The sequence below is a fragment of the Manduca sexta genome, chromosome 16 (genome assembly GCF_014839805.1).
Source record: "Manduca sexta isolate Smith_Timp_Sample1 chromosome 16, JHU_Msex_v1.0, whole genome shotgun sequence".
NCBI classification, from domain to species: Eukaryota; Metazoa; Arthropoda; class Insecta; order Lepidoptera; family Sphingidae; genus Manduca; species Manduca sexta.
Genome location: NC_051130.1, coordinates 2,937,744 through 2,961,354, shown reverse-complemented (window position 1 = coordinate 2,961,354; position 23,611 = coordinate 2,937,744). Strand labels below are relative to the sequence as shown.

The window sequence follows — 23,611 nt, the reverse complement described above, 5'->3', positions numbered from 1 at the left end:
TTGAACCTGCGGACATTCGTCTTGGCAGTCCGTTCCACAACCAACTAGGCTATCGCCGCTTATATTTATATTTACTATAGTATATTTATTTAGAAAATTGCGTGTTTAAAAATCATTGAATGAACTTTCGTTGTAGTTTTGTATATATTACCATTGTCTGTTAATAAAGTAGCGATATATTAATATCACTTTTGACCTTTATAAGAGGATATAAGAAATGGATTTGCCAAATAACAAGGAAAATTCATATAATTTTAATTGTATCGCCTGCCAAGGGATAATCATCTTTAGTCAGTCGACATACTATTGGACCCACTCCACTTACTATCAGGTGCAATGAAGTGACTGCCGTGTCGTTATAAAAATGGAGTATACAAGGTAAATAGCAGCGCAGTTAATAGAACATAACAGTGGAACATAGAAAAGAAGTCATTTATATAAGTCGATATATAAGTTCCTACATACCTACTATGTACTAGATCTAGCGTTTCGAACACTCACTGTGTTTAATTAAAGTGTACTGCAATCCGGTATTGGTTGACATTTTACTTATACTCTATTTAAAGCGCTTAGCACTGCATGTTTAAAAAGTTTGGTTAGACGATTCATGTTTTAGCGCTGCAACGAACTTTAGTTCTAAATCCAGATTTGAACAAATAGGATATGGACGTTCGTGTCTATAGAATATACGTTAATGTTCGTAGCTATTTCTTTCCTTACGTGCATGGCAGATTGACTCTGTTGCAGCTGATTATACCTAGAAACGAGACTATCCGCCATCTCACCCACCACTGCAACTGCTGTAAGCCAGAATTAGCAGTGTCACGCATTATGACACCGAGCAGTGCCGAGTTTCAGGGAACGCTAACTAGTCTTAACCTGCAAAATAAATCATATAGACTGAATGGGGAGAAATTGAAAATATTTTTTTGATAGTATGATTAGCTTTCAGATATAAATAGACCTATGGATTACCTATTTCTCGATATTCGACACAATTACATCGAGCGGCCTGTTCGAAATCGGATATATGTACTTACACAGTTCACAGGCTTAGCCTGAAACAAAACATATTCAAGTAAACCACTATGGGGAGTTTTACTTCTATCCGGGTAGTTGTTATCCGGGCTGGTACAGAATATATCCTACCACCAACACATGTGGTTATTCAATTCTGTTTTTTTTAATACCACGATGTCCACCGCTCCCGAATACCTCCAATACCAAATAATCCCTTATGCCCGTCAGTCATACCTTATTTTTGAAGTGAAAATACTGTTTCTATTTTCGCTGAAGGACTTCCCCATTCCGTGCATCAGGACATGCATAATTTGCGCTATACGGTAAGTGTAGCCGAATCAAACATTCATTAGAGAGCACCTGTGCTCCGTCTCTGTATATTGTATCGAAGTAAGCCGATTTGACGGTAATTCATTGGTAGATTCGAGAGTAGTGATGGACGAGTTGATAATTAAACGTCTTAGAATTGGTTAGCGTACGAAATGTGTTTCAATACCCGTCAAAGACGTAGCTAAAGGCGTGATGTGCTGAATCTGAACCTAACGCTCTTCAAATCGATTGTCCTAAGTTGGGCAATCGATAAAATCCATATAGATAGGTCAAAAATAGTGCCAGCCTACCTGCCTTAAAACCACAAGAATAAAGAAATCGTAAAAGAACATTCCAATAACTAGCAACGAGTCCGTGCAAACATATTATCATCATAAATTCCTCCACGAATCGATCCGAACGTATTACAAATTAACAGAATGGATGTCCCATGATTCATTCATTTAGTTCCGAGGGGGTGTGGGTGGCAGCGGCGTAACTGCCACAGTTTACACAAATGGACAATTTACCTGGCGCTGCAGACAATGTATCACGATGGACTGGTATTCAGCAATATTGTGTACAGGGACTAACATTGTCGCCATTTTGGATTTGCGATAAATGGAATTTAGATTAAACGCCATCTGTTAAACAAAACATAATAAGGGTTACGTGATATCGATTTAAGTGGGGTTTGAAGAATTCCAGTTTTAATGGCGGTTACAGTTAAATACAAGCAGATTTCGTAAGACCAAACGTATAAATTATATCGTAATAAATCAAAGACGAAAGTCACATACCTTTTTTACAGAAATTAAGTAATTTGGTTATTAATTTTAACGTCTATTTCTCCATAAGCCTTTCCCAGAGCGTTTCTTACTCCTAACATAGAGACAAAATATACATAATGAGCATTCAATTCCCAATTTCCATACATCAGCGTGGTAGTATCGCCGGTTCCAAACTAATTTCTGCCAGACTGCGCAGAATGTCGCATCCAGACTCCGGCCGAGGGAGATTGGGGTTTCCAACTTAATTCAATTTATCTGTGGGTCTTCTGTCAGATTCAATTTTACCACAGATTTCTAAACTACACGACAAGAATTACATACATTTGTGTCCCTCATCTACCATATTATATTTTTTGTGATAAGATCTACTTAGAAACAAAATTAGTCAAACACTTTAAAACAAGTTTTAGTTGCTAAGGTAAATCCTACCTTATTCGTATTCCTTACAAAAAAAGCACATAAGCAAAAATAATGAAAAGAAATATAAAAATGCCCATTGGCATCAATGTTTTCGCCCAACCATTCCATATAAAAGGGCGTTTTGTAAAAATCTCGTTTTGCATACCGCCACATAAAATTTTAGATGTATCCGCAAATCGATAACGCGTACCGAATTTAAACTGCCGTGTCCCCGCCATTTTTGCCGGATCTAATGAACTATTAAACTGCAATTTAGCTGCGCGATGGTTCCTAGATGGCGTTGTGCGCAAGTATTGATCGCGCGTTGGGGGCCAAATATCTCGACATCAAGTTCTGCCAAGTCACGGAATGTATTGCTGGCTATTGTGGCGAAAAAATGGGAGGGGGTTGAGATGGGATACTGAACACCACCCGGCCGCTTTTGAGCCGGCCGCTGCACTGCACGAGCCACGCAATTTGAGCGTTTTTTATCCCAACTTGTATGGATGTCGTCGTGTGTGTGATTTTGAAGTTGAATTATTACTGAGCTCGCTCGAGTGCTTAATTATTAATAATTATGGACGGTTATAACTTATGTATGTGTGTTTAAGACACAAATAATTCTGTAGGGGAACGAAACTGGTTATATGAATACTGAAATAAGGAACGATGAAATTTTGTTAGAAATACTAATTCTGGTAAACTAAATTATCTTAATAGATATTGATGACGTAGTGATAACATTTCAATGTACATTACCTATCAATAAAATATTTATTCAAGTTTATTGTCACTATTGTAAATGACTTCAAATATTAAAAGGTTTGGATTATATAAACCTCAATTTCGTTTGACCTCGTTTGTACACGTACTCAAACGCCATTCGAATATCGGTGCTTTCATTTTAATGGGCACATCAATCATCAATTTATCATAGATTATTGGATTTCTGTTTTATTTACAACATGGGAACTGCGCCCTCTGCTACACGTTATAAAGTAGTGCCCAGCGCCCTCTTTTGGTTCTATAGAGCATCGACATTGCGGCATGGACTATGTATTTTGTAAATTGACACATATCCTAAAATACAGATGGCGCTTATTTTATGTATTCAGATTATAATTAACTCTGTAGTCTTTCAATAAAAGGGAAAGGAATTTGATTGATTTATAATTTTTATTTTTTGTTCTTTTACATAATTTATTATATAATTTTATAAAAGTTGGCATTATAAGGTGTTTTATATTTGTAACTGTTAAATGCAATACGGAATAGTCCTTCCTATAAATGCATTTTCAGTTCGCTTCAAGATTTCTGTTCTCCATATTTTAGCTATACTTATTCTTTTATTTTTCAACAATATTGCAGGAAAACACAATAAAACAAGATTTATTTATTCCTAAGAAGGAATAGGGGTTTTAAAAATATTTCTTAGTGCTATGGTCCTGGTAATTCATTATACCGCACTGGATAAGTGAGTTGATTGCCTCGGTCCCAAGAATATAGCTCCTGAAATAAAAGTTTCAGTTATAAACTTTGTTTTATAAATTTCATATTATGTCCTTCGTATTCTTATGTCTGGGATCTAATTTGGACACTAAGGCATCGCGCAGGCGCTATCAAATGTTGCTACACTACACTTATATAAAATTCTTAGCTGTTTATAGTACCCACGGGAAGCCCAGTAATCTTACCGGCTACTGAACCCTAAACAATAATAGATAAAAGCGAAAATATTTTATATAAGATAATAGACATGTATTTAGATTTTTGGTTTATTGTTTGTAACATTTAACTTATCGGAGATGAAAGGAATGCCAAGAAAAGGTACTTTATATTAAAAACTTTAGGGTAGTACCCCACCATTTTTGGGACACCATCAACCAAACATCTTCATCTTGTCATTTAAATTTAAAAAACTAGCAAATAGCGATAGACAGCAGCTTGGCTCGGTGGAAAGCGGCTAGGCTGTGCCCTTGGTACTTCAATAGAGACTTTCCCGCCTTCACACTCATCACTACAACTCGTGTAAGCCAGGATCAGCAGTGGCACGCATTTTAAGACACAGAGCTGTGAAGCCCGACGAGTCTCAGGGAACAATAATATGTCTATCTTTATTTGCCCCTGGTACTGTCGATGTCCATGGACGACGGTGACCAATACCATCAGGTCTTGTCCTTTTGCTTTTCGAGGGAAAAAAAACTGGCAATCCTGGTTAGATCCTCCTTGCTGTGATAGTATCACTCACATACCTTATGCGTATGATCGTATCCGAGCTGCGTGGTCTTCCGGAATGGGTTGGTAAACTGCAGCGCCACCTCGACAGGCTTGCTGAGGTACAGATCGATGGCGACTGTCACCTTACTCTCACGTTCTGTTGCCGAGTCCAGCGCGTACAGCACACCACACACTATGAACATTTCTCCCATCTGTGAAGAGGGATCGCTTAGAACATTATGCATGGTATAGAGTTTGTATAGTTAGAAAGACGGATGGAAATTGAATTGGGAGTAGAGAAAACTCTAGACCAAATCTTTGCTGTGACTTGGAAAAGAGTGTTGTGGCCATCCTAAAGTAGAATCAGAGGCATAGTTAGAAAAGGAGTGCCGTAGACGGTCCCCCTGCACCCTGAAGTAGAAATGTTGAACATGCCATTAAACTGTTCAACTTTGCCAGACCTTAGTGACAATTCGGTGTCGGCTTTAGGTTTCATACTGATACATATTATCTTATCCCACAAAATACTCACTTGCTTATGATTCAGTGATATATTCCAAATGTAGTCGATGTTCAGACTGTCCTTGTTTGGGTCGAAACTTAACTAGAAATAAGTAATTATTATATTCAATTAATGATCAGTAAATAAAAATGATAAGTTGTATTTTTTAACACGAGTACGTCAAAGCTACCTCGCTGCGTCTGATGCTGAGCGAAGCAGGCTCTAGATAAAGTCTACCGATGAGATGATTATCTCTCGCGTTAACTCAATTACGAAAGTGTGTTTAAAACCGGATATACACAGGTTGTACCCGGAATGAGACAATTAGTACCTATGTAGGCTAATATGGCAGGTTTTGTGTATAGTGGTCGATATCCGGCCGGGTACAAATATTCTACCACCAGTTGCCTCTATTTAATGATTGAAAACTATAATGACCTAAATCATGACTAACTTCATGGCTGGGATAAAGATTAATGCAGATATACTAAGATTTTAGGCCTTTGACTTATATTCTTAAACTGGTTTCACATAAGTAGATTGTTTAAGTACTCCTGATTTACTTACTTTAGCTACTGCTGTGTTATTCGAACCTTCAATTGAGTAGATAGCCCATAGACCATTATCATCTGCACTGAAATCCACCTACAAAATCAAAACATGAATGTCACACAAGGAAGTATTATCTAGTAACTTTGCTACGCTGTGTTCTACCGGAGATTCAAGTAACTTTTTGTTTGGTTTACTGTTCTCATGTTAATGGTCATTTTCTATCAGCCCATCCTTCAATGGCTTTTTGTCAATAGAATGAAGTCAGTCCATTTTATTCGCAACTAGAACGTCGGCGTTTTCGTATTACTACAAGACCAAATTTCAAGAGGCACGAGTTGAGAGCACATTCAACAACATCCAACACGCCGATGTGCAGCAGGATTGGTTCATTAGTCGATGCTCATTGTCGATCAGCTTATACGTGCCATGTTGCTCTATGCACTTTCGTCCAATTTGAACATACGCGAACTCGCCGTTACCACTTCGTAACCGCACTCATGATTTGTGCCGTTTACTGTACCTGGTTATGCTGAGCAGTATACAGTCTGCCGTCAGCATGTGGCAAGTGTACGGACTTGATCCTGCTCTGCGTGAGGTCGTAGCGGATGATCTCTCCAGGGTTGCCGGACTCGTTAGCCTGGTAGAAGAACGAGCCGCTGTACACGATGTGCCCGTTTCCCTGGAAGAAAACAATCGATCAGGTGAAGTGTGCATGATTCGGGTTTAGAATGAAACGAAACTGACAAATAGAACACTTTGTATGTAATATAAATTAACAAAGACTGTGACTGAAGAATCGGGGCAGATAAATATGGCCACCATTACATTTTTTTAAAGGAAACGACAACAGATAAAATTACTCACGAAGAACGGTTTCTGCAGTTTATGGAACTCGTCGACGTTGTCAGTTTTGAAGTTACCTTTGTTTCTGTACTCTCTTAACCGCTCCACATCATTCTCCTGTGTCGTCCACAGCTTGTCCTTCTAGAATACAAAATATTAATTTCTGAAGTAGAAGTACGCGATGTCATACATGGGGAAGTAGTTTATTGTTACTATATTATACGGAAAAATTACGATTTAGCTCATTGTTGGGTGATAGAATGAGAAATCTGCGCATGTAATTTCGTATTTATCATATTAGTTACAAATGGATACGGGTATGTTTAATTTCAAATGAATAATGTTCAAGCATCTAATATTCATATAATGCTCGACAGTGAAAATCTCAAATTAGATTTAGACTGCGGCCTTAGATCGTTATGTCTATCATACCTATGGGATCTTTTGTTTCTCTCTTTTCGATTCTTTTTCTATAGCTCGATATGTAATATGTACTGTCAAATCGCTAGCACAATATCGACACAACTTTATTGCTATTAATCCCACATTTATTGAATTCATGCCCACACCTGTGTGTCGGTGGCGTTAGAGTCTCTGAGCCACGCACCAAAGAGCTCTTCTTTATATCGATGGTACACCGGCTTTCCTATTGCATACAGTTGACAATCTGGAAACACATACAATCAATAATTCATTATATTAATTAAACATTGTTACAATTATTTCAGCTTTTGCACTCCTTACTCTCGAAGGTTGTCTCTTCCTTTGGGAAGATCCTTCTTTTATCCAAAATTCAATAAATTTTTAGTAATCTAATATGATTACTTTAAAATCATGATGGCATTCGGTTTTAATCATTGAAATTGCGATTGCCTCCTCGATGGTAAAATATACGCCGTGATATTCACTACCGGCTTCATTAAAGCAATAATTAATCAAGCAAAACTGTTCAAAAGAAAGCTGTTGAACCTTTTAGACAGGTAAGAATGAAGAGTCCATCCCACTGACGCTCTAAATCTTCATCATGGTAATTATTTCTAATTCGTTCGCGACTGCGGTGGGTACTCTTGATTTAAAACTAACTTATAACATAGCAATGATATTTACTAGTATTCCTTCTGGGTTTGTAGCCAGCCGTTCCGTTCATGGGAGATATGAGGAGTTGCGCGCGGTCGCACCGAGGACAGGAAGGGCAGCGCTGCACTTGGCACAACTCTTCGTATGACGTCAGGGTTGGGGGACGGGAGCCGATCTCCATCGGTTGCTGCACCGGGATTTGCTGGTGGTCTCCTGGATCTGATTGAGATTTGAAGGGTTTTAGTAGTATGGGTATCTTAGACACTTTATCATGATAATGGATTGGTTTCATCGGCAAGGATTACTCCCCAAGATGGGGTACCAGCTTGGTAAATCTGGCTTAGTCGAGGTGATTTACCCTTAAGTCTGGAAATTTGGATTTACTGCAACATTTGTTATACTTCTAAATGACTAATTCCATGTTCCGTGTTGTATCTGGAATTTACCATACTCACAGTTGAGAAATTTGTAGAGTAACTAAATGACATAAGATCTGATGTGGGAAAGGAACACCTTAGGAAATAGCCTATTTGTTTCAGTGTTTCAATACCATGCAATTATTGAACTATACTCGATAGTTAGTGTACTGAAATTATCAAATTATTATCAATGGATTAGTTCGAGAAAACTAGGATCAAATACTTCCTAGTAATAAAAAGATTAAAAAATACGCTTTTGTATGAAGTAAAAAATATTCTGTCTTACACATCAAACGAATATCGCCTTTGATCGTCTGGTTATTCAGTTCATTCTTGGCCACGCAGCTGTACTTCCTCATATCATGCTCCCGGACACCAGGAATCTCAAGCCTCATGACCCAGCGCCAAGGGTCACCGGTAGTCGCCACCTCTGTCTTATACCGAGAGCCTTCGAGGGTCACTCCATCGATCTCCCATGCCAGGACTGGCTCCGGCCATGCTTGGACCTGAAGAAGGAAATATTAGATGGTTTGTGACTATATTATGTAAGGGATGGGAAAAGCAATCAGTATCCAATAAAACTTATCATAAAATGTTGTCAACCTGAAAATCGATGCAAGAATCAGGATCTTATGGTTCAAAGATACTAGCAATACCTCTAGATTGATAAGGTGATCTCTATCGTAGGTAATTGTTATCTATATTCTATACTAATATATAAAAGTGAAGAGATTTTTGTTTGAATGCCTAAATCTCAGGAACTAATACACTAATTTTGTTTTTTTGTAAAGATTTTTTTTTCAATCTCGCTAATCCCAGGAACGACTACATCAATTATATTTTTTTTTAATCGTAGGAAGCTACATTATTCCTGAATGATACTATTTATCTATCAAAAACTTTTTTACGTGAGCGGAGCCGCAGCCAAAATTATAAATAAAATAAACGCAAGTCTTAAATAAAATCTTATCTATATCTATTTTTACTATATTAATGTCTTTCCCCATTGCGCGACTGTCAAAAATTTATTAACAAAAATGTACTTATATTAATTTCATGCCAATTAATGCCGCCGTCAAAGGCTTGTCTGCAGCCGCTATCAGTTGACAGTCAAGTAATGAATGATAATAATAATGGAAGAAAAGTAATTTAATCTTTAAAGTAGTTTACCTCACATTCAATTTTAGCAGTTTTGTTGGTTACATAGACTATGTTGTTCGGCACTCGGATGAAAGGGCTGACTGGAAATAAAAAAAAGACATCGGCTTTACATTACTTACAAGCACATTATACGCTATGTGGGTAATGGGTCGATCAAGTATTACGTAACGCAATTTTTGAAGATTTTTGACACCCCCACCGCCATGTAACGCGCCATAACGTTTTTCTGTAAACTTCAAACCTCAAAAAGTTATGTCACTCTAAAATTACATTCTTTTTCGCAAAGTACCGGAAAATCACTAAAATACCTTTGTTATTGTTTAAAAAAAAATCCAATGTTACATAACGCGTTGTATGAACCTCCCAACCCGCGCCTGTACCGAATCGTAACGTTTTAAAAGACCCCTCCTCTCCAAATTACGTTACGTAATACTTGAACGGCCCCTAATACCTATAATGAAAATGTTCTAAAGATATCGTAAAGCGAAGGTAGATACTGTTGAGGTTTGCATAGACAAATACAAAGCCTCTTTCATAATGTAATGTAAACTGGCCGCGTAATACTATGTATCTTTTTGAATTATTGTATTTGGAATAAAATAACAATGTAGTGTTACTAAGCAATGTGTGCTAGTCTAATACGATTGTCTAATGTGTTAACTCTATTAAAATATAAGTTCCTATTCAACGGAAAACCTGGTTTATTTTCCACACTTACTCTGCAAGGGCGACTCGAAGCCCAAGAGATACTTTCCACTCTCAACCACCACTACAACTCCAGGAAGCTAGAATCAGCTGTGGTAGGCACTTTATGACACCAAGCGGTGAAGCTCGCCGAGTCTTAGGAACACTTATTTAAATTTATCCCGCAACGAAATTAATCAAATAGATGGAGTTGGAAATATTAATTGAATTATTATATAATTAAATGAGGGTAGTAAGAGAACACGTGAATAAAAAGTTATTGCACTCACAATGAACTTCGACGTCAGTTGTCTGGTTGGCTGAAGGCAGCATCCCGTTGTTAGCTAGACAGACGTACTTGCCGGTGTGCCAGCGTGACACGTTGGGGATGTTGAGAACATGGCCGCTCACTGACGCGTCTCGCCATGAACCCTGGAGCAAGTGTTTTGGTTAGATATGGCGGAGAAATTATTTAGGGTATGTTGCTGTTTATCTTTATGTATTCGGAAAACTAAAATAAACAACAAATAAGAAAAAGATGTCCATTTACAAATTTTCACAAATAGATTAATATGTAAAGGTAAGAGTCGGTTAAACTATATAAAAAAAAAGTTTAATTAGATGAACAGAAAACAGCACTGGGGCAAAATCACCTCGGCCATGTCGAACATTAAACAAAAAATATATTTGCAAGGTTTGTCGTTAGCTGAGAGAAACTGCTGGCAGCGCATAAGTCTACATTCCAGTCACTGCAGTGTTTTTTTCTTTTACTAATAACAAATAAAAGAATTTATGTCTTTAACAATATGGAATTGAAAATAGATAAATTAAGATTTCGACAATGTATGTGTGCGATTTTGTATACTTATTTGACTTTTATCCCAAACTTATGATAGTTTACATAACATACTTTTTTAAATCTTTATCATATTGCGTTATTTTCATTTATAACCCATATAAATCCTGTGAAATTATAATAATCGCTAATCAATCTTGTAAGTAAGTACTATTACGAAAAAAATAATATTATACTTGTCTGGTTCCTTAATAAAAATGCGAACGTCACGCAATATCTTGAAAATGTACAGCTCTAAAACGAAATGGAACGTTATTCCTTAACTTTGGTAACATGCTTATTGGTGTAACCTAGTTCTAAAGAGAAAGGAGTCGAGTCCATACGTAACGTGAAATTGTTGATAAAGATAATTTTGAATGTTAACTTGTATTAGATTATTAAATTGCATTTGTTTTAATGCGTCATTGAACTTGTATTTGTGATGTCATTATTATCTGATAGGCTTCATTAGATTTAAATTTGCATCTATTCTTGGAATATTCCAACTAATATATCATAATTGTTTTTATTTAGCAGTTAACATTACAAATTCGACATCGGAAATAGAAGCAAGCAAATAAATTTTTTGAAAATATTTTTTTACAGTCTGCTTCGATTTCATATCGTTCGGGGATCTAACTTCAGATATATTTTATTGGAAGCCTCCCTTAAGTATGCGTACTCATAAACCACGCTCACGGGCAAGGAGCCAAGGAACTGGGGTCAATGAGGTCGAACGTGGCCCCTGCTACGTAACATGTAGATCTTACACGACTTCTAATGCTGTTTTATATTATTTCTAATACGAACCTGGGACCTCACAGTGATGTATCGCCCACGCAATACAACTCACTACCAAGGCATTAAGCACCCCAATACAACTGCGTTACCGAACCTACGCTCTTTGTGATCAAAAAAGTTTGCATTTATAAACATTTTCTAGAAGACTACTTGTTTACCGTGTTTACGATACAACTATTAGCCTTAATTTTTATGCCACACGTTATATTGTCAATACATAACAAGCACGTAACGCAACACGTCGCGTTTTAAACAATTAGCATACAGGATACCTTCCACGCTGTTTTCACGAAGATAACACGACCACCTTACGTATTTACATTGACATAGAGAATAGCCTTCCAGCTATTCGTACCTGTATAACAGCAGTGCCGTCCGACCTTCGCCACTCCACGGCAGGCTCCGGCCGACCCATCGGGTTGCAACTCAAGCGTAGTGTATCGCTCTCCCGAACTATCACGCGGGTTTGATCCTCTGGAAGATAGACATAATTTTGAAATTCACCGCCTTCCCTAAAAAATGACAGACCGTTTAAATGCATTGTGAAGGGAAGGAATTAAGGCTTCTGTTTTACTGATCGTTCAACGTACATTAGTAAAGGAACAACTTCGCGCATGTCTTCTGCGGTATTTACAGCAATGCAGACAGTTTACTGTAGCGGGGCTCATAGATTTTATGAAATATCGTTAGAAGACATAAGGTTTGGCTATTTGAGTATAAATTCGCTTGTAACGTAAAACTATCTTTCATAAAATTGTCTTCAAATATGTTTTTTTTTATTCTTCCGAAGACTACGAAGAAATTCGCGAAACAGAAACGTAGAATATGTGACAGCGTAATATTGAATTAATCGTTTGTCATTTAACTATTGTACTACGCTTTCGAGCTTTTCAACCATATATTTATTTAAATAGAAATCTTGATTCTTTATTTTCCAATAAAACCTAATCAATTACTCACGAGCAAATGTAGGCGGTATTAGCAGTTCCTTTTCCATGGTATAATTGTAGATGGACAGCCCGGGGCGTCCAGGTGCGCCGTCTCGCCCATCATTCCCACGCTGGCCTTTGGGGCCGACGTTGCCTCGATCTCCTTTGGGACCTCGGATGCCTGGTGGTCCTGGCGCTCCAGGTCTCCCTGTAAATAAATAATAATGCTGGCTTATGCGTCTCAGTGTTAATTTTAGAGATATTTTTCTCTTGAAGGAAAGTTTGGAGGGTTGTGGGCTATGGTATTTTTGGATTGCCAATAGAGATCAGAGGTTGTAAATCATAATTATGTTTATCAATTTTCAATAATCAAATCTACGTTACTCAATATTTATTTCCATTTTAAACATAAACAGCAATACAGTAAGAGTACCGTTTTTCTATTTTTTTCTCGATAGTCTAGTTGGTTGTGGAACGGACTGCCGAGACGAATGTCCGCAGGTTCAAATTGCAAGGGCACACACCTCTGACTATTCTAAAAAAATATGTGTGTATTCTTTGTGAATTATCGCTTGCTTTAACGGCGAAGGAAAACATCGTGAGGAGACCTGCATACCTGAGAAATTCTCTATAGGAATTTTCGAGGGTGTGTGAGGTCTACTAATCCGCACCGGGCCAGCGTGGTGGACTAAGGCTTAATCCCTCTCAGTAGTAGAGGAGGTCCGTGCCCAACAGTGGGACAGTATATACAACGCTGATATTATTACCGTCTTTCCCGTCCTTTCCGTTTTTGCCAGGACTGCCGTCTAACCCAGGCATGCCATCACGTCCGTCTTTACCCGCAGCTCCGTCAGCGCCGTTCCTTCCGGACATTCCGTCGAGACCCGGTTCTCCGGGTACGCCGTCTCTACCGTCTAATCCCGGATTACCCGGGAAGCCGCGCTCTCCTGTATTGAAATAGCGTTTTTAATTATCGATTTTACTGCTCCACTTTTGTTGAGATGCTACGATGCGAGAATTAATTGAAATATTGGACCTTTTGTAATTGGAAACTCGACGATTCAATTATCTCTGTTAAATCAAATGGAAGCTGCGTTTGTTTTTCGGTCATAGGCGAAATTAATTAAACTATGTTATGTTGGTTAGTCGAGTCAATAAAGAGACTTGTGTTTGTTGAAAACTTTCACATAGCTTTCTCGATTGTTATTACAATTACGTTAACTTATCCGACAACTGTTCGATAGATTAATGATATTTTTGCTAAGTTACGAATTTTGGATCATTATAGGTCTAATTTGAGGTAGAGGCCCCAAAGCTGCCGGTTTGGAAGTTTCCACGTATAGTTTTGGTAAAAAAGTGGAATATACTACTATTATAAATTCGTGTAATTCTCGTATACCGTGGTATCGATGCGCTCGCAATGAATTAAAAGCAATTTTACTCACTTACCGCGTCCTTATAATATAAAGCATAATGCATTTCAAATGTATCGTGATTTGTTAGTTCTTAGAGTTCATTTTCGATTAGCATACCTTTAGGCCCGGGCGGGCCCACCGGACCACGGGAACCAGCATGTCCTGGCGTACCAGGAGCTCCAGCCTCGCCCTTATCGCCCTTAGGACCTGGCATGCCTGTTGGCCCTTTAGGTCCTTGAACGCCTGGCGGACAATAATCTTGGGTCGCTTTGCAGAAACCTTGTACCACTTTATACTGAAAATATAGCCCTGAATTTAGGTGTTAGTCAATGATTTTTTTATACATCATACAAGTCATACAAGTTAAAGCAAACAATGTCATATTCTTCTTGGAACAGGGTTTAAAAATATATTTGTAGTGAGCAGATTGCGTTGACATATCATTACTCTACAGTGATTATTCATCAGAGACAATCAGCTCATCTACCTTTGAAGACAACAAAAAAGAAGAATAAAAGGAGTTACAGCTTACAGGAACTCTGGAATAGCTGGTCAACCACACCCACGTGTCTCCTCCAGGCGCTGGTCCCTTCGCCCCGGTCTTGCGCATCTCTATCGCGTCCTTCTCTTCAAGTTCTGCACGCATTTTAGGGTTGAAGAACTCAACGTGGGGCGTTACTGTATTGTCTTCTTGGATTGCTGATGGTTTCTGTTTGAAACGGAAGATTTACATAGCTTATAAGACTAAAGGATGCGGCAAGTCAAATATAATAAGAGTCCGGAAACATGATATTTTAGTCAATTTGTAAGGTGAAGTCATGGTGTATCCTATCTTATCTTATATTCCCATCCTCAATTCGCAGAGTCGGTGAATTGGTTTGTATTATTGTTTGGAATACCAGTCACTCGTTGTTTCTGTGAGTATTTATTTTTAAGAGGTCATTAGGGTATCATATCAGAGACTTTCTTAAGACCCCGTTATTAGATAACAATTGTATAAAATACAAAGATGATTATTTAAACATTAAAATGGTATTCGAATAACTAAGCCTAAATAAGTTTCCTTATTTCTTATAAGACAATCACTGCCCCAAAAATATTGTATTGTTTTGTGTATCTTACCAGCATTGCTTCTCGTTTTAACCTTTTCGGCGTGGTTCCTGTAATTTCCGATAAATACGCATCGATTTTCTTCTCTAACTTATCGTCTAGAAAGTTCTTCACAAAATCACTATTTTCTATATCTAGGTCATTTTTAATGTATTCCCTATCCACATAATTATAAGCGTTGAAAATTAAAGACACTATTGCGCACGCGCAGGCCACGATCGAAAGTCTTCTGCAACATGACGGTTCCGCAATAACATCGGTAGACAGTTTCCTTTTAACACTTTTCATCTTTGGAAATGGAACATCACACTTCACACTTCAAAATTCACTTTCGTAACCTCTCTAAAACGTATTATCGACATTTCTATGCAGTCAGTCATTCTTAACACTCCTTACGTTTTTTAAATTAAAAAGAAATAAATCATCTGATTCCAATTTCAAATCACGTTTTCATCACCAGCAAGAACACATGCGGTGCGGACGAACTATTGGCTTATAATCCGACCCAGCCCGAAGTTTCCTGTACGATATGAGTTGCACAACAGAACGCCCGGAGCTGATAAACTGACAATTGAGACGGGGGCCTAATAACTGACTCAATCAGACAATCGACAGCCGCTGCGCTGATAGTTGGATTAAAAGGCGAAATGCGGGTTCTAAGGGCTGTTTGATTTAAAAAAAGAACATTTTATTTATTTGAATTCTATAAAAAGAATTATTGTAACAATTTCTTAATATATATTTGTGTATAATTTCTTGTATTGAATTAGATTTATATGCTGTATCCACTTTAATTAATTGAGTAAATTAACCCAATTTAATTCTTTGTCACTACATGATATCATTTGTAATTAATCAGTCTCTTCAGACTTTCCTTCCAATATAAAATTTAAAAAATAAATGAACCTAAAATCCTAATTCCTAATTCTCATACATGAAATGAAGCCAATATTACAACTTCACTATAGAGTTATTTGACCATAGTGAACTCGTTTCCATGTTACGTTATGGGAAAGAATAAGCTTGGCGAAAAGCATCTCTGCCTACTTTATCGAAGATCGAAGCCGTGAGCGAAATCAATCAAGGACTCCCCTTTCTAACATCATGGAAAATGTTATCTCACTTCATTATAACTTTGAATTTAAATATTATAAATCCCGTTTCTCTCTGCGAAAGCATGAATAAATCAAATGGAAACCGCCGTAAACAGTATTCAGAAAACATATCTTTGAAAATCCCACTTGTCACATCGCGCATGCGCGAACATCTGTGTCAGGGACATGACCTGACCATCCAAGGTCGGCCGTGTTTGCTTCCACTGTCGCTTACAGTCTCAGGGTAGAGGAGCTTCGAAATGGACCTGGTACCACCCCTAGCGGCTGTACAAGGTGGGCCCCCCTGTCTCTCGGTGGTTCTTTAAATATAGTGTAGTGTTTGTGGGGTTTGTGGAATTTCGTTTACCAATTACTCCGATTTTCATTTTTACTATTTCGTGGAATTTAATTACGAGTTTGTTTTTATGGTATTGTTTGTATACAATGTGTTGTGAATATGCAGGTTATGGGCTCCTTTTTTCGCACTTAGCCCGTAAAAAAAGTCGGGCCATTGTGCGTGTGAATATGCAGGTATTAATTTATATTTCTATCTCTCTTGCACAGGTCTCTTTTTACAAGTGTTAATATATTCATGTTACAGCTTAGGTTATCTTTTTTAAATGTACAAAATCATGTTCTTATTTGTAAAAAAGTTATGTGTGGTCTAACATAAAAATATATATGTGTCGAATTGAGAACCTTCTCCGCTTTTTTTCGGGTTATAAATTTCGCGAAGTTAAATCGTAAGTAAGCTAATAATTCGTCAAAGTTGATTGGTTTGTTGACCTCGTCCTATATTTGCTACGTGAGTAAATAAGCTTATTAAATATTCGCAGTACCGAAGGTTTCATTGTATCGATCTTCTGTTCTTAATATTATATAGTGCAGATTTATTATGTATATAATGCATTCAGTGCTCGAGAAAGTTCTAGACAATGTCTATTGTCTAACCGGCTTTGAAGCATGACATCGATATTGAGAATAATTTGCAGTTGTCTATACGCTTTATAGAATGATTGTAACTACAAAATGTGTTCTTAATCTTAATATTGTAAACTATCGGGGTGCTTTTATGAATATTCTTTCTTAGCAACAATAAATAAGCCAAAATAAAACGAATAAGATTTAATTTAGTCCACTATATCTGAGAAATGTATCGAAAAATCTAACTGGAAAGAACAAGGCTAATTTTTATAGTTAAATCGCGTTGGAAACTAGTAAACAGACAGTTGGTTAAAGACCGAACATCAGTGCCTAGTATTGTCTTATTTGAAACCTTCGAGTGACGAGATGTCACAGCTTCCTTAGATATTACTAAAAAACTAACATATTTACAGAAAATAAGCTAAAACGCGCACTAAAAACGCGCAAATAACGATATGGAAAAACTATGAAGTATTTTATATTGGTGTTGTGCTTTTTTCACGGTAGATTGAGCAAACATCACATAAGCGCAATTTTTTATATGACAATCTTCCCTCTCCGCTCTTTATACTCTTAGAACTCTCTCCTAGTAAATAATAATAGGAAAGATCAAATGGTCATCTCTTATCTTAACGTCATGATCTAATTACCCAAATATTTAGTAAAATAAATTGTACGCTTTAAGTAATGTTTCACACGCAAGTATGTTGTGATAATATTTTATGAGACGTCTTTATCGTTTGCTACTTTTTTATTCTTTCTTTTTATTATTTTTTACGATTACGGCGAAACAAGGAAATATGATTTTAATTCGCTATGTATGTACGTATTTATGTATTTTTTTTATGTTACACTCTACTCTAGCGTCACCTGACATTATTGTGAAATAGTTATAGACTATATATTTTTAAAATTTATTTTTTTTATGTTGTCTTAGTCAGTGAACAAGCAAGCAGATCACCTAATGTTAATAGCTTCATCATACAACAATAAGATTCCAGAATTATACACTGTTAGTCCGGGGTAGAAATTATAATTATTTATGAATGGAAGGGAGTTTATTGCAACTTTGGAAATCTTACTTACCATAGAAAAAAAGTCAAATTGTTACTTCACATTGTCTCTTCAACATTGACACTGTCTTGGTCGACCAGCGCCATTTATACTATAGACATATCTTAACCACATTAACACAAGTATTTAATAAATAAAATACAAATTCCAGCGTGCAGCGTCCAGCCTTTGGAAGAGTACGATGCTCCTAGAGCACCGCTTATTCGCCAGGTTTCAATGGACGAGGAGCGGCTGGACGACTGCCAGGGGCACTGGCGAGGGCCGCACCTGCAGGGGGATGAGGAGGAAAGAGGCGTGAGGCTATTCAGGGCTCTGTTGCTGCAACACTTAAGGCTGGAAGACTTGAGGCCGCCGCCTTGTATGCTGTCCGCTGCTAAACCTGATCCGAAGTGAGTTATTTTAGACTTTTTTGATAACACCACACACACATTCACGCCTTCTATCTTTAACGTGGTAGGCAGAGGCCGGTCACCTTCGGCCGTGTGTATTCCGTGTGATGGGATGTGGGGCGAGACTATCGCTAAATTAGGATACTGAGTAGAAAAAACCCAATATCACTTTGACTGACCCACGGCTCGAACTTGAAACCCCAGCACTACAATTAATACGCCACCGAAGCAGTCTAGCCAATTGATACCGCAATCTTTTCTCTGACAGCTTACGGCTATACTTTCTACTCGCCCATTATGTTACTTTGTTTCATTATTTGACCAAACTTTTGTAGTAAATATTTTTAAGGTATTGGATGTTTTTAATACATTTTCTTTTGTTTAATTGAAATAATATAATAAGGCATACGCACAAGTCTAAATCGTTCCTTGTAATATTATATTGTTTTATAACACAAAAATAAATAAATTAATAAATAACATTCGTGACGTTACGAGCAAACGGCTGCCTAAAACAGCACAAGCTCATTGAATAAAATTACCAAAGTTATTAAAGTATTTATTACTTTTTTACGTTATCGTGATGAGACCGAATAAAATTAGGGAAGCATTGTGACTTTTATTATCTTTATGTCTTTCTTTCATTGAAACGTAAATCACGTGATGAAAGCTCCAGAAACTTAGTGAAACTCTGTAATGGTTTTTGAGAAACAAAGTTTTTTCATTTACTTATATTAATATTACGTTGCCAGTTCTTACTTTTGGCTGATTTACGAAAATGGCCAAAATTATATGGAAGATAGTAAAACTCATTGACTAAAAATACTTTTTTTAGATGATATTTTTCTGCGTCTTTTTTGTAGAATATAGGTCACATTGAAGCCTATCAATGATCCTACGGCACCTAATTAATTGTTCTTGAAATTTCCTATATACCGTGTTTTGATATTCCCAGAGGCTGGTGGATGTACTGGCGTGACTGGAGGTCCTTGGAGAGGGCTGCCAGGAGGTTCAGGGACACGAAGGCGCGCGCCAGGCTCGCGGCTGAAGCGGAGCATATACCTCTGTTGTGCCTCGATGAAGTCGAGTTTGAGGATATCATGCAGGAGTTGTGCCAGGTAGTAAATACTAGCATTAAGTTCCTAAGTGAAACAATATTGTGCGGAGTCAATAATATTTTTCCTTTATAATCGTAATGTCATGATCCCTCCTCTTCAAAGGTAGCTAAGGTTTAATTCTTAGTTTATTTCTTGTTAATCATAATAAATACTTATTTGTTTTATCTACTTACTAATATTGTAAATTCGAATATTTGTGAAATAAATTGATTTGTTAGAGGTAAACGCATAAACAACTGAACTGCATTTCGATGAAATTTGACATGGAGATAATTTGATGCCCAGAGCAGGTCTTTCTTCTCTTTGGACCAGGAAAATAATAAGGGGACTTTTACCCCGGGAAATCCCTTTCACATGATGGAAGCCGCATGCAAAGATTAGCAAGATTATAAATGGTTTCACAAACTCGTCTTATCCAGGAACAACTTACTATAAAATTCTGTCAAATATATTCTATTCTTACAGGCATGTGTCCACATAGAGCAGCGGGCGTTGGTGGTGCTAGCCTTTCTGTGCGAAGTGTGCGCGCGCGCAGTGAGGGTCGGGGGATGGTGCCGGGCGGCAGACTGGGCGGCCAAGCACGTGGCACAGTGCGCCACGCCTTGGGCCATTAAGCATGGTGGATGGGTGAGTTTGGGCTTTTAATGTATTATTAAAACTATATCTTGCATGTAGAACTAATTTATAAGAAATTGTTACACTTATAAGTATTATCGACCGTTTCTACCGACCGAAAAAGAACAAAAATCATTATGTTTTTGTTAATTTCGTATGTATTTATAAGTAGAAGAATTAGTTTACCACTTGATACAAACTCACAAACTCCCTTTACAGGATCAGTGTAGACTGCGCTGATTCTATACATTAATTATAATTATTCCAACTGACATAGAATCTTGGTATAATATATTTTTTTTTGTTTAAAGCTGTTTCTTTTAATTCCTCACAGAAATCATGAAATAAATAAATTAAGACAGAAATAGACATGGTGGTGGTATTTTAAAATGTTGTCGCTGAATGTATTTTTTTCTAATATTTTAGAGTGCAGTAGTGGAGCGCGCGAGCGGCACCCGTCGAGATGAGGCGACGATACTGGCTGGCGCGGCGGTCGCAGCTCTACTGGCCTTCTTACTCTTCTGTCGCACGCGCCTGCGCCAAGCGATTCTCTAACTACCCACATTTTTGAATCATTGTTTTTTGGATGATCTATTAAGGGACCCTGAGGTATTTAAAAGAAGAGTAAATTGTGACTATAATGTGTGTTGGAGGGGTCCTCTTTAGGAACCAGTAAATAGGTAATATTTATCTTTGTCTATATTAAACCTGAGTCTGAATATGCAGATAATACTAAATTTATTTTAGAATAATAAATCATAGAGACGCAGTTATTGGGGAAAATTATAAAAGCAGTGTCGACTCATTTCCATTAATGTTCCCCAAATGTCCGAAATATAGTATTTTTTATAATAGCAGGGGAAATTAGAATCATTTCTAATATTACATTAGCTGGCTGGAACCATTTAAAGCATGTAAAATATGTTGTACAATATTCCTGTCCGATAGATAATTATGTAAATTTAATTTAATGTGTATGTTATAAGTAAAAAACTAATAAAATAAAATTACACGACCTTTGAACGTTGTCATTATCCATGGTGCCAACATTATTATCTCCTCTCCGAGGCAATTCTTGTACGCTCGGTGTCCACAACGAATGCAGGCACATGAACTGGAGGAAATTTGTCGCGGCCCTAGGCACACAGTTAAGTGTGTCGACATCTTGCTATGAAATTCACAATAGCTTATAAGGGCCCACGAACATTTCCCCACCACAAACCAAAAAAGTTCCCATTCTTGCCCCACTTTTCCTACCGCATTTCAATACCTACTCTCCACCGGGTTCTGCAGTTGCGAAACCGGGTGCTTCCAGTATCCCATTCGCAAATTTCCCACAGTGTTGACTGCAGGGAAGACTACTTAAAAAAAAGTCTCAATACCACAGTGGAAATTACTGTCGCCGATAATAGAATGTTTAGAATTTGATAGGTTTTTAATACATGGAGGCAATATTAATGCTAAAGATGCGAGTCAAATGACAATAAAATTACTTTTGATATGTTAAGTTTAAATATTTATTTTTTTAGGTGTCTCGATAGTGTATTTGTATTGCATGTGCTAGATTACTTCGCTCTGAGGACTCGTGTCAAAATCCCGGGGCAGTGATATTGGTTTTTTCTGCTTATTGTCAATCCGGAGTCTGGAGTTTGTGCCCGATATAGTGATAGGTTTGCTCCCTATCACGGGGCGAAATAAATACGAGGATAGATGAATGAATTACTTGCGCCTCTGCCTACCCCTTTGGGGCTAAGAGATGACTATGACGAGTGTGTGTTAATTTTTTTTTTCGGACCGCGTCTTTTCACACTACGATTAATTCTGACTCTGCATTTTGCTTTATTGTCTTTCTATGGTTTATTATTCTAAACATTTATTATTTAAATAATAAATATATCATTCATTTATTGTTTTTATACCATATTTGTTATGTATCATTCCAGCATGAATTAACATGACAATTGTTTGAACAGGGTTAAATGTTATTAGCAAATAAATGTATAAAAACTTTTTTTTATATTTATTTAATGGATTTGTAACATGCGCAGAAGTATTACTTTTTTAATTATTTAAAGTTAATGCAATTTAAATATATATCTTATATTTTTATAGTATGAATGTGAAATCATTAATATTTTATTACTTAATATAGTAGTCATTGTAAAATAAACTTATTATAAAAATAAATGTTACATACATTATATACTATTTATCTATTTTCAAGCCTTTATTTATGGTATTTTGTGAAATTAAAAACTAACAATAAGTAGTCAAGTGATGAATAAATTAGAATTTTTATCAATATTGCTACTCGTGTCTTAGTAATAAAAAATATTAATAAAATAATAAAAAATATTTGCGTTTAATTTCCTGAATAATCTTAAGTACAGTGTGTCGCGTTCCGGGATCAGCCTGTGTATATCCGGTTCCAACAGGCCGGCATAATTGTGTCGACTGCCAAGGGTTAATCATCTCTCGTCAGTCGACATTCTATTGGACCACACTCCACTTACAATCAGGTTCAACGTGGTTACTTTGCCTGTCGTTATAAAAAAAGGGAATTTTCTACAGAGAAATACTAGACTATATAGCAGTTTAAATTTAGACAGCAGTGGTGAAGCTTCCATACAACCCGATTTCATCCTTTCTTTTAGGTTTATTTATGTTTTAGTTTTCTGTTAAATTAGCCGCGGTATGTTAAGTAAGGCATTTATTTTTCCTCGGGTTACCTTTTGAAATACGTCACCCTTCGCCACTGATAGACAATAATTAATTGAAAGCAGAGGCGGCCTTTGGGGGAGGGGAGCCGGGCAACGTCCCGGGGCTTCACACTTACAGAGGCTTCGCGCGGTGCCTCACAGGATCTTTTTTTTACGTTCTTACCGACGAAACTGTTAAAACATGAGAACTTTTTTTCTCTGCCCGGGGCCTCGCGTCTGTGTCTTTTTGCTTTCGCCTGGGGCCTCGCGTCATTTAGTGCCGCCACTGATTGAAAGTGTTGGCGCCGCACCTTGTATGTGTGAAGTAAATGAGTAGGATTCGACTTTATATGCAGGACGTGTGCATTGTCGACTAACTATCATGTCTCTGGCGATCCACCTACAGCCGTTTTCAATAAACGATCCCAATCTCAATCTTCAGTCCGATTCCGAGAATTAACCAATCACAATAACTCATTTATGTATGTCAAAGAAACTTTGTTCTGATTGGTCCATTTTTGGATATCGGCGGTTAGGGAAACAAATTTGGCGGAGTATAATTCAAACTCCATGTCACGAGAAGCTTGGGCACAAGTGGTTCAGCTGTCCGGCAGTGGGTCTACTAATAGGTAGT

General features: G+C 37.3%; 2 protein-coding genes across 2 annotated transcripts; one reads left to right on the top strand and one right to left on the bottom strand.

The window, feature by feature from the left end:
- Positions 1 to 3,941: 3,941 nt before the first annotated feature.
- On the bottom strand, positions 3,942 to 15,679 carry LOC115448014. Its single transcript, XM_030175316.2, has 17 exons — positions 15,077 to 15,679; positions 14,487 to 14,663; positions 14,072 to 14,249; positions 13,307 to 13,486; positions 12,571 to 12,747; positions 11,966 to 12,084; positions 10,265 to 10,406; positions 9,300 to 9,370; positions 8,416 to 8,635; positions 7,741 to 7,929; positions 7,203 to 7,300; positions 6,655 to 6,774; positions 6,311 to 6,469; positions 5,806 to 5,883; positions 5,269 to 5,340; positions 4,772 to 4,948; positions 3,942 to 4,028 (listed from the first exon to the last, which is right to left on the bottom strand). The coding sequence occupies exons 1-17, from the start codon at positions 15,350 to 15,352 to the stop codon at positions 3,957 to 3,959; spliced, it is 2,505 nt and encodes an 834-aa protein (XP_030031176.1). The 5' UTR covers positions 15,353 to 15,679; the 3' UTR covers positions 3,942 to 3,956.
- A 693-nt stretch (positions 15,680 to 16,372) lies between these two features.
- Positions 16,373 to 22,347, top strand: LOC115448003. Its single transcript, XM_030175300.2, has 5 exons — positions 16,373 to 16,452; positions 18,308 to 18,545; positions 19,501 to 19,663; positions 20,129 to 20,290; positions 20,705 to 22,347. The coding sequence occupies exons 1-5, from the start codon at positions 16,419 to 16,421 to the stop codon at positions 20,831 to 20,833; spliced, it is 726 nt and encodes a 241-aa protein (XP_030031160.1). The 5' UTR covers positions 16,373 to 16,418; the 3' UTR covers positions 20,834 to 22,347.
- The last annotated feature ends 1,264 nt before the right edge of the window (positions 22,348 to 23,611 follow it).

Coding starts and splice junctions, on each gene's coding strand:
- LOC115448014 (XM_030175316.2), bottom strand. CDS start 15,352: ATGAAAAGTGTTAAAAGGAAACTGTCTACCGATGTTATTGCGGAACCG. Junction 13,487..14,071: donor GGGCCCGCCCGGGCCTAAAG/GTATGCTAATCG, acceptor ATTTCAATACAG/GAGAGCGCGGCTTCCCGGGT. Junction 9,371..10,264: donor AACTGACGTCGAAGTTCATT/GTGAGTGCAATA, acceptor TTTTATTTCCAG/TCAGCCCTTTCATCCGAGTG.
- LOC115448003 (XM_030175300.2), top strand. CDS start 16,419: ATGGACCTGGTACCACCCCTAGCGGCTGTACAAG. Junction 16,453..18,307: donor ACCCCTAGCGGCTGTACAAG/GTGGGCCCCCCT, acceptor TACAAATTCCAG/CGTGCAGCGTCCAGCCTTTG. Junction 19,664..20,128: donor TCATGCAGGAGTTGTGCCAG/GTAGTAAATACT, acceptor CTATTCTTACAG/GCATGTGTCCACATAGAGCA.